This window comes from Mytilus trossulus, chromosome 6 (genome assembly GCF_036588685.1).
Source record: "Mytilus trossulus isolate FHL-02 chromosome 6, PNRI_Mtr1.1.1.hap1, whole genome shotgun sequence".
Classification (NCBI taxonomy): Eukaryota; Metazoa; Mollusca; class Bivalvia; order Mytilida; family Mytilidae; genus Mytilus; species Mytilus trossulus.
Genome location: NC_086378.1, coordinates 1,878,485 through 1,890,504, shown reverse-complemented (window position 1 = coordinate 1,890,504; position 12,020 = coordinate 1,878,485). Strand labels below are relative to the sequence as shown.

Sequence of the window (12,020 nt, the reverse complement as noted above, 5' to 3'; positions counted from 1 at the left end):
TTCCTTGGGAGAACATGTACGCGTATGTGTTTCCCCCAATTTGTCTGATTCCAAGGATATTGCAATATATGAGGCAGTTCCACTGTCAGATTATCTTGATTGCGCCCCAGTGGCCAAGGAGACACTGGTACACAGAGATTTCACAGTTACTAATAGCATGCCCAATAAGACTACCAGTAATGGACAATTTGTTGTCTCGGTCCAAAATGAAAATGTTTCATCCAAATCCAGAAATATTAAATCTGACAGCATGGCTTCTTTCGACAGACGTTTTAAAACAGAGGGATTTTCTGAATCAGCAAGAACATTGCTCTCAGCTTCATGGCGCGATGGTACAAAAAAGGACTATTCCTCAAAATTCGAAAAGTTTAATAGCTGGTGTGGTGAGAGACAAATTGATCCATATTCAGCAAATTTAAATCAGATTGCCGATTTTTTGGCTTATTTATTTCATTCTGGTTTGCAATATAGGACAATAGCAGGTTATCGATCTATGTTGTCTGCAGTGTTACCTCCAGTGCAAAATTTTCCTGTCGGCCAACACCCTAACATAGTTAGAATTATCAAAGGTGTTTTTAATTCTAGACCTCCAAAGGTTAAAATTCTGCCTGAATGGAATTTAGAATTATTGTTTCTGGCTCTTAAAAGAAACCTTTTGAGCCTATGCAAGAAGTTGATTTAAAGCATGTAACTTTAAAAACAGTGTTTTAGTTGCCATAACTACATTCAGAAGATGTAGTGATTTGCAAAGTCTCCGTATTGATGACAAGTCAATGAGAGTTCAAAGTAAGGGTATTACTTTTGTAAGACATGGCTTAGCCAAGCAAGATAGACAAAAACATTTTGGAGAAAAATTATTTGTTCCCAGTTTTCCAGAGAAAACTTTAATAGATCCAAAAAGAGCTCTTTCAGTTTATTTGGATAAAACTAAGAATTTTCGGGGAAAGTTGAGTGAATCAGAAAGAATTAAGCTTTTTCTGGGAATAAATGAACCGCACAAACCGGTATCAACAGCCCCTCTTTTACACACTTCTAGCGGTTGAAGAAAGAAAAAATGCTGTGATGAAACAGGTAAAAAAAGTTATCAAGCTTTTTCAACTGATTTTACATCTTACAAATTGTCATTATTGTCTTGAATATCACAAAATAATACATAATAGGACAGAACATTAACAAGCATAATAGTTTAAATAATAAAGTTTTCTACTGTATACAAATAAAACAAAATATGATGAAAGACATGTAACAATATAAAGCAGATATATTATAAAGCCATATAAATATAACAAGAACATCAAAATTAGGAGTACTGTAAACCAACTTATTTTTTACATGTTTTTTCTTTTGTTTAGTGCTTTCTATCCTATTTTATGGTTATCTATATTCTTAATTTTCTAAATTTGTTCCTGTTTTCTCATAAGAGAAAACCCAAACTTGACATATAAGCCCCTATTTAAATTTGTGTTTTATAATTATAATTGCAAAAGTCCCAAGGAATCAATAGCTAACAAAAAGAAGTTGGTTTATAGTATTGTGTATAATAATAAGTTACTAACACCTATATTTTGATTTTTAAAAAGAGCATTAAAGGTACATGTTGTACATGCAATTGATTACTTCACAAATATTAGATTTTTAACTACAAATCTGTGCAAAAAATCTCTCCTATACAGTAGGAGCACTAAATGTGTAAGATGGTGGCTGGTCACCATTTGAGTTGACTGTCACATTCAGGTTAATTTGAGGATTAATGTGAACTGCTGGTCTACTGTTTGTGTTGTTGATTGGAACATCTGCATATGGAGGCGGAGCATCATTTGTCCTGTTGTATTGAGGATTGTTTGTTTCTCTCCTCGGTGATCTGTCTGGAAAATGTTGATGATTATATGATGGTTCCTGGGGCTGGTATCGTAAGCTATGACTATCTGATCCAGGGGAAGTCGGTCTTTTTCTATAAAATTTGCAGTACAATGCAAAACAAATAATAACGATGATTACACCTCCTGATATACCAAGAATAATCTGCCAGCGTAGGGATATAACCTCTGTTTCTGAAATAGGGAAAAATAACAATGAATTTTTCAAACAATAATTTATGAATAACAGTGCATTTTCATCTATCTCAACATTTTTTGTCATCTGAGGAGTTTCCTGGAATAGCTTAGCTAGGTAGAAAATTTTTCTCTTGCCTTTTTTTTTTAGCTGTAATCTCTGTCCTGCCTTTTTATTTTTGTCTCTGTTCGGTCCTGTCTTTTTTTTTTTTTAGTTTACCCTGACTTTTTTTTACCTAAATTGTCGTCTTGACTTTTTTTTTTTTGCAAGTGTCTCATCCTGACTTTTTTTTTTTTACTCAAAACTCCTGTCCTGCCTATTTTTTTCAAATTTCTTCCGAGAAGTTTTTGTTAGGTCAGGTATACTACCCTCTTTTCAAAGTAGCATAGTCCAACAGACAGATTTGATTTTAAACATATTTTATTCATTAAGATATGAAAAGGATTGAGCAACAGGCACAGCCTATAAAATCTCTCTCCATAATACATGTACAAGGTATGATTCAATTACAACAACTGTATTTAAAATAATGCAATTTAGTGGAACATGCATGCTACTTGTGAGCACACACGAGCAAAATATGTTAACAGTGTTACTTAATAAATGCAAAGTATGAATAAATATATAGGCAATTAATCATCAGTTATTTAAATTACCTTGAAACATGCAAATATCCTTTATAAGTCATTAGAAATATATATATGGCTTGAAGGAGACACTAAGCTTGCTTAGTGGAATAAATGAATTAACGTTGGAGTGTAGAAAAAAAATAAAAAATAAAAAATAAAACTAGATGAAACAAAAATTAATTAAGTTTCAAACAAAACGTTGAGTGTCACTGATATATTTCTGAACAGATTTAAAAATAGCAATATTCATATCATATGATATTCTAATGCAACAACGTTTGTAACGTTCATTTTGATTGGTTAACGTCACTTTCTTACATGGCATCAATTGACAATTGATGCTATGGGACCTACGCGCAAGCGCAGACGGCATATGACAGATTTTAAATACATGTTTTAACGTTGTTTTCTGTCAGTTTCATTAGAATGGAGATAACAATATTGTATTTTAAGCTCCGACGGCATCAATTGGGGATTTGATGGTCGCAAATACCCGTTTACTGTCTCCGCTAACGCGACGCCAGTAAACTTAATTTGCGACCATCAAATCCCCAATTGATGCCGTCGGAGCTTAAAATACAATACAGTTATCTCCTAAATAATCTGTTTCCAAAAAGTAGTAATTCAATATTTATGTCAACATTATCAACAATGGAGTAAATGGAATCAAGAAGGATCTGTCTTACATCATTATACTTAGGGTCTGTCTTACATCATTATACTTAGGGCAAATAAAAAAGAAATGTTTGTTATCCTCAACAGGATTGTTACAGTTTGTGCAAAAAGTGTTCTCAGATAAGAATTGATTAAATAAATGAGATTTAAGGTTGCTAGCATTATTTCTGAGTTGACAATGACTTATATTAAGTTTCCTTATCCCACAGTTGAAAGGTTTAAATATATCATCAGTCCTATAAAACTTATCCAGTCCACTTCTAAATATACCCAAACTTGGTGACTTTTGTAAACTCAAAGGAAGACTATTCCAAAGTCTTAAAGTGGAAGGAATGAAACTATTAAAATATGAGCTAGTTCTAGCAAGAGGCCGGTGAAAAGTGTTATTTTCATTCCTCAAAGTATAAGGGGTTTGTCTGGGAAGATATGGCTGGATTAACTCATATAAGTATGCAGGTGTCATCCCATTTAATATTTTATAGAATAGTATAAGCTTATGTTATTACGTCTATTCTCCAGAGTTTCTAAACCTAATTCAATATAAAGTTTTTGTCTGGAGGAATTACGTCGTAATCCTGTAATAATTCTAGCAGCTTCTATCTGAATATTTTCAAGGAGCTCAGTCTCATGCTGGGAACAATTGCCCCAAATAACATCACCATATTCTAATATAGGTCTAATAAAAGCATAATAAATACGGATAAGTGAACTCCTATCTAATAAGTGCTTAACTTGGCGAAGCACAGAAAGACGAGAGCATGCTTTTTTATAAATAATATCAATATGTGTATGCCATGAAGCTGATGACTGAAATGTTATCCCAAGATGACAGTGAATATTTATTTTCTCAACCTCTTCACCATTTATCCCAAAAAATACAGGTGGATGCTCCCTTTCCCTTCTAGTAAATACAATATTTTTAGTTTTCTTAGAGTTAAATTGAACAGCCCATGATTTTGCCCAATTTGAGATAACATCTAAGTCATTAGTTAAAGAAGCGGCTGCTACATCATGATCATCATCTACTATGACAAATAAAGAGGTGTCATCTGCAAAAAGTTTAATATCATTAGCAATGTCATTTACTATATCATTTATATAAATAAGAAACAGAAAGGGTCCCAAAACTGATCCCTGGTGGACACCTGCATGTATACTTCTTAGAGTTGACGAAAAGCCTTCTGAAACTACCTTTTGTTGACAATCCAAAAGATAACTTTCTATCCAAGATAAGAGCTGGTCATTTAAGCCAGATTGTTTCAGTTTAAATAAAAGTCCTTTATGCCAAACTTTATCGAAAGCTCTAGATACATCACAAAATACAAACCTTACATCCCTACCACTATCCATATAACTAATAATTTTATGATATATTTCGATTAACTGATTAACAGTAGAATCACCTGGTTGGAATCCAGATTGAAACTTTGACAAAAGGTTATTACTCCTCATATAATTATACAAATGTTTAAATAAAACTTTTTCCATAATCTTACAAACAATACTAGTAACAGATATTGGACGATAGTTTAGAGCTGAATGTGGACTACCTTTTCCTCTAAAGATAGGATTAACATGTGCAATTTTCCATAACAGTGGAACCTGTTTAACTGATAGAGACATATTAAATAACTTAGTCAATGGTTTAGAAATAAAGCTAGCAATCTCTTTTAAAATTCTAGGACTGATACCATCAGGTCCAGCTGGTTTATTTACATTCAAAATGTTTAACTGGTCTAAAATTTCTTTCTCAGTGATGACAACAAAACAGACAGATAGATTGGTTATATGGGACAATATCCCTAATGCCCCTTGAAATGAGGAACTCAATAGTCAAGTGTAAAGAAAAAATCTCTGTGTAGTGATATTGGACATGTTTCTGTTTTTTACAAATGACTGAGCTTAACCATTTGTGGTGATTAGGAAAGTAAAGGATATTTTACCACAAGGAGCCGCATCACAAAAGGATGTTCGGGATATGCTAATTATGGAACAGCTTTGAAATGAGCTATCACACAAATCCAAGTTAACGATCTGGACTGAGCTACAGGAAAAAATGTTACCATTTCCGCCTATGTAAAAACAATTACAGATATTGACCCATCTGCTGGACTAGTCCACTCTTGAAGGAGGGTAGTTTACCTGACCTAACCATGACTTCACGGTTCAGCTAACAAGCTTTTTACCTCTGGCTTCACACTCAATAGAATCGGCTGTAATGTCAAATGAACTCTCATAAAGTAACATGATGCAAAACAAAAAGCCATCCTATACCATTAATTGTGTTGTAATTTATAATTCATACTGTTTTTACTATGTAGACTAGCCATATTGAAATATTACACATTGGCATCATGGGTGCCCTTTAGACAGAACACCAAATTAAATGTAGGTTACATTTGCTTCTTCACACAATATAATGCAAAAATTTGTTTGATTCAAATCTTCTAGTATGCAACTTTGACCCAGCTTTATCTACTGTACCTCAGAAATGTTTGATTGATTGAAGGTTGCTTGGCAAATATCACATGCAATTAAACATGCCAAGCAAGCTGAATTTGTGAGTTAGGCAAAAACAGTGTGCTCTTTTTTTCTGCACACTGTTAAGCATGAACAAATATATGTTAGAAATTTCATCTAAACAAGTTAGTCTATTAGTTATGGAGGTATATTTTTTAAACATAAACACGCATTGGTCCTGAATATGCATGTCGCATTTGCTGCTGGACTTTTATTTAATTTACTAGTAACTACTTCTACAAAGAAATAAGGTATGATTTGTTTAGAGCATTTTATTACAATACATGGTATAAAAATTAATAAAAAAAGCATATTAAGAAGTTAAAAAACTAAATTTAAAATATAATATCACATAGGGAGTTGTATTATAATGAAAGAGGATATTAATTTTAAGTTTTTTCTTAATAACTTTTATTTTTCAAAAAGCCTCTAAAAGGGAACATCAAAACCCTAAACTGTAACATTCCAAGACATAAATTACAAACTAATATTTCAAATCATGATAGAGGGGGATAGGAGTTGAAAAAACCGAAATCCTGAGGTGCCGAATATAGATAAAGTAAATCTGACACCCCGAAATCTGACAAAAGAGATTCCCAGATCCCGAAAGGGTCAATCCCGAAATCCTGAGCTTAAAAACAACCGATAAAGGTCCTATCCCCCTCATGATATAACATCACATGACTGACTTCTACATTATCTATTAGTATAAATGGGCATCAAATTATGATAAAAATTCTACAAAAAACACATGAACAAACCAGTCGAATAGGGGTTTCAAATCATTATAGTAAATATCAGTACTCATCTAATTAAAAAAATATAAATATTACTTGCAGGAGCATCAAACTGGAGAAATGCCTTATTGTAATCACATTTAATAAGGATGGGCCTAAAGCAATAATGGATATGTTGATATGTAAAGGAATAACTCACTATTCACAGAAAAAATACATACATACAATATAAACATCATATAAAACTGTCTTTATTACAAAACTGAGGTATGAGGTGGAAAATTACAAAACAATAACAAATATACATGTACAAATTCAATACAAGTTTCAATAAATGCCAAGAATTGTCAACAATAAATAAAATCTTTCCACTCATCAAGTTATATTTCTATCATAAACACATCTATTGCACATATAAATATCTCAAAATTATAAACCAACAATATTAACTACTTTAAAATTATTCAGTTTTTAATGGGAGACAATTAAGTTACAAGGGAGATAATTGCTGAAATATAAATTTGTAAGCACTTTTATTCAAACACAATTTGACTGTTTTATTTAAAAAGATATTAGTTTATGAAAATGATTAAAGTTGTCAAAAAATTTCAAACTATCGTTTGAAAACAAGGAATGTAACCTCAGTTTCATTCTAATTATTTTTAGGATCTCATATCAATTCTTAACTTATCTCAAAATCACATAAACTACAATCCTTGGTTACAACTACCGTACTAATAATAAATAAAAATTATTTTGTTTTCAGTTATCTCAGAGTTTTTTGAAATTACCACCCAGTAAAATAATGAATCCACATGCTTTTTATGTTTGGAAAGGGTGTGTGGATGCAGAGAGATGTCCAAATATGCTTTTGTCAACTATTATTAATTTTTGTACTATAATGAAATATCTAATATACAAAAAACATAATTCTATAGTCTATAAATAGATTACTATTCACTAGACTATTGAGCAATGAGGTGTGTAATATTGAGCATTATATTAATTATTACATTGGTTGCAATGAATTTAATTGATTTACCAGTTAGATAAAAACCGATAATTTCACATGTGAAATACATTTTTGTCGTTTGAATTGTTTCACATTGTCATTTTGGAGCCTTTTATAGCTGACTATGCGGTATGGGCTTTGCTCATTGTTGAAAAAATAAAAAAAAATGTAAATGTGGTTATTTCACTCTCTGACGTCATACAACAATAGGCGTGTCAAGACGTCGATAACGTTGGATCAAAACAAATTGTGAATGCGTAGGAAAAACATATAGTTCCTTACATTTTCTACATTAATAAATTTAATTTCATAAAAAAAAGCCATTAGCCAATGTAATAAAAAGTATAACTAATCGCCGTATTTGAATATCAAAAATACGACAACTTGTGACCTAATTGTATGGATTAAACTCCTGCTGCACACTCGTTTTATCCATGCGTCATTCAGTCACGCGTTGTCTTATTTTTTATATTCAAATACAGCGATTAGTTATACTATAATTAACCTTAAGAATGGAGTTTAATATGTTCAAAATGTTGTCTGCAGTCTCCAAATAATATACACATATTGATTAAGTCCATGATTTAGAAAAAGACTGCACAAAAATATATCGGAGCAAACAATAACAGCTGGTGCAGAACTTCTTGTCCTCAAGAAAAATCTGTACAATTTTGGTAGAATGAAGTATACAGTAACAGATAGGTGTTAGGTAAAATTTCAACATACAATTTCAGCATGTTCACAAGTATATTTTGTTTGGCCGTATGAAGGTTTAAGTAATACATGTATAAGCTTCCATAGGCCTTCTCTTGGTGATATATTTAGGATGGATTTCTTGTGATCTTAAAGACAGCTTTATAACGAACATAGGCACTAATTAACAATAACAGACAATAAAGGACATATGGTCATCATCTAGATCCAGTTTCTTTAGACCTGTAGTTTGGTGATATATTTAGGATGGATTTTCTGATTCATTATAAATCTGCACTTTTGTGATATATTTGGGATGTTGTTTTCTAGGATAGCAGCATCAACAATTAAGTCCTAGATCAAGTTTCTATAGACCTGTGGTTTGGTGATATATCGCTATTTGAGATGTTTTCTAGGATAGCACCATTAACAATAAATTACACATTGTCATGATCAAGCATGGCCGCCCATCACATGTTCATAAGATGGAGGAGCTGATGGCTTAATGATGCCTTCTGGTAGAGAAGTTTTATTGTCCATCTCTGGACGTTCTGTATAGTTTGTAGAGATTAGTCTTGGCGTCTCTTCCTCGTCATGTACAGAATCCATCTCTACTGAGCGATGTGCCTGATTATATCTATGCTTCCTCTTTCTCTTACACATAATGATAGCAACGACAATAATTATGGCTAGCACAATACCCACAATGATCAGGATTATTCTTATATTAAAATGCTCCACTTTCTCTGAAATTTAAAAATAAAAATGGACTTTAGATTGCTATTAATTGGTTTGGAGGTAAATACTTAAAACATGCTTATTTTTTATATAGAAGAACATAATGTTTTTGTTATAATGAGCAGTTTAATGCTCTTTCTTTAGTAAAAAATCACAAGTTTTTCATCCCCCCTCCCTTCCAAAAAAATCGACTAATTCCCTGTTGAATATTTTATTCATAAAAAGATTATCAACTAAGCTAAATTTAATGAGGAATTTATGCACTGACATAAACACTACAATCCCAACAACCTTTTTCCTATGTCCTTGATTTCAAAATATGATTTAAATTAACTTTGGTCTTAAAGTTTTAGGATTCCTGAACTAGGACATAGATCACTGATATAGTAAGGTCTTCCCATCCCATCATTATAGGTATTGATGCTAGCCACTTTATAATCAACTCACACATTATACACAAAACAGATCATAATAGATGAAAAAAAGCATACTGGAATGGAGGTCACATTATATGACATTCAATTTATGGTCTAAACTTCATAAATGTTTGGTACAGGAAGATATATAGCTTAAAAATCATTTCAAAATGCATATTATTGACTTGGCCTCTTCCATTTTAATACTGTAATTCAGAAATTATTGCACGCATCTATATTTGAAATTTTGTCATTTTATACTAAAATGCGATTTTAATTCATGCGATAATGAGAAAAATGCTGTTTAAATCATGTAAAAATTTCAAAATGTGAGTTTAATTTATTGCGATTATAACCCTGTTACATTTTGCAAAAATTAAAATATCACAATAATTTCTGAATTTGCATTATTGATTGTTGATTGTTGCTTAATGTCCAGTGAAATTGCAATTTTACACCACTTTTATAGTAAAATTGTGTGTATTATGTGTAAAATTGTGTGTGTTATGTGTAAAATTGTGTGTATTATGTGTAATCTCTGAAGTGTACTTTGAATCTGTTATAGTATACTTTGTAAAATGTCTAGATCTGCATTTATATCTTTAAGACCAAATAAAATTTGCATGTAAATAAGAAAAGCAGATATATTTGTAGCTAAAGCAACCACCATACATGAATTACATACAAAATGAAAAAAAATATACAATAGAATAGTTCAAAATTCATACTTATTTATCCTAGCAAAAAAATTACCCCTCATTTATAAGTCTCAAATAGGTTTAAAACTAAATGTGGTTCAATTCTTGGAGGAAAGTTTGAACACCTAGTGTATCACTAGAAATATTTGAACTAAACATTACACCCTTTTTTAAACACTCTAGCATTTCCTTTACATCAAGATAGCCAGGGGCGGATCCAGCCATTTTAAAAAGGGGGGTTCCTAACCTAGGATAAAAGGGGGGTTCCAATTACATGTCCCCATTCAAATGCATTGATTGTCCAAAAAAAAAAATGGGGGGGGGGGGGGGGTTCCAACCCATGACCCCCCCCCCCCCCCCTTCTGGATCTGCGCCTGCTAGCATAACCTTTAACCTCAATAACCCTATTCTACATTGGTGAGTTTGTGAATGGTAAAACAAGAAATCAGGAAGACCATCGGAAGACCATCACAAAGTAAGAAGGACATTACTTTCTTCTTTCAGAGCACAATAGAATAGACTTATTGGTTTCAGAATTTTCATACTTAATCTTCTGAGGAAAAGTAAACAGAGCCATCAGATAACAAGAAAGCTGTATTGTATTTTAAGCTTTGATTATTATTTTTTATTTGGATATTGCTTTTTCAGTTTAAGAATTTCATAAGCAGAAATTTCTAAAAATCTTCATTCTCTTTATGAAACTAAAAATTTTGCTTCTATAATAAAACGTAAGGCGTTTTTTGGTTTATAGAAGTAGAAATCAGTTTTTCAACTAATTCCAGAATTCAAAACGGTGGCTTTCCTTAAGCTTAGTTACAGATAGGTAGCTAGGGTAATTCCTACTGCTTTCAAATATCATTATTCAGTACATCATAAGTGCAGTACTTGATTCAATTTGCAGTGTTTGGAATACAGAAGTGAGTTTTCATGTAAGATTTAGTATGTTTTTACTTACTTTCTATTTCCTTCTCTACTGGTATTGAAAATATACTTGTTTTGTTCACTGTAAGAAAACACCAAACAGTATTACAAATTAATGATGGTACAAGAAAGTAAGAGGTGTCCAACTTATTGACTCTCTTCAAATCAGCAAGTATATAATCGGTTAAAATATTTCATAAAAGAAATCAATTATGTGTATTGTTGTCTAAATTTATGAATTTGAAAACATTTTTAAGGAATAATGCATATATGCCCTTTCAAACATCCCAGAGAGATGGAAAATGGCTTGAACACTGAATATCCTAAAACATTAAATTATTTAAATATATGGCAGGAAATACCAATATCCAAAATTTTGAATACATTCACTTATTGGTCTAGGACTCTCTGTGAATTATCAACTAATAACAAAATAATAAAACATATTTACCTTTATTTCTCTGACAAACTGCTAAGTGTTGGTCTCTTTCACATTCTTTAAATTGAAATTTTTGAGTATTAAAATTAAATATTGCACAGTCACTGTCATCATTGTTACCCTCAGTTCTGAAATGAAAAAAGAAATAAAAATTCATCATTGTTACCCTCAAATCTGAAACGAAATAATATAATTTTAGTTTCCATAATTATCGTGGCTTGAATAAGTTTACTATATCTAATTTGATAAAATTGATTTAGTGATTTCATCATTTGAGCCTTTAAAAGTAACTTACTTTGCCAAAAGATAATATAACTGAATCAGATTATATTTTGTTTGCTTTTATTGTTTACAGGTATTTTATGTAATTTTTATGTTTTTTATTTTTAAAGAAAATTCGAAAGATAAACAATAAATGTTGAAATAAACATAGAATAGATACGCATTTTTATAATTTTACTATTCTCATCCAAAAGTGTGGGATATTATT

General features: G+C 31.4%; 1 protein-coding gene across 2 annotated transcripts in view; it reads right to left on the bottom strand.

The window, feature by feature from the left end:
* Positions 1–1,021: 1,021 nt before the first annotated feature.
* The window catches only part of LOC134720573 (uncharacterized), a 41,883-nt gene continuing 30,884 nt past the window's right edge, over positions 1,022–12,020 (bottom strand). Inside the window, exons 7-9 of one of the 2 annotated variants that reach the window (XM_063582898.1) lie at positions 11,543–11,658; positions 11,126–11,173; positions 1,022–2,051 (exon numbers count right to left, since the gene is read on the bottom strand). In XM_063582898.1, coding sequence (XP_063438968.1) covers positions 1,666–2,051; positions 11,126–11,173; positions 11,543–11,658 — 550 coding nt within the window. In that variant the 3' untranslated portion in view covers positions 1,022–1,665. Of the gene's footprint in view, positions 2,052–6,182; positions 9,065–11,125; positions 11,174–11,542; positions 11,659–12,020 lie in introns of those variants that run through there. The other variant, XM_063582900.1, reaches the window with a different exon arrangement.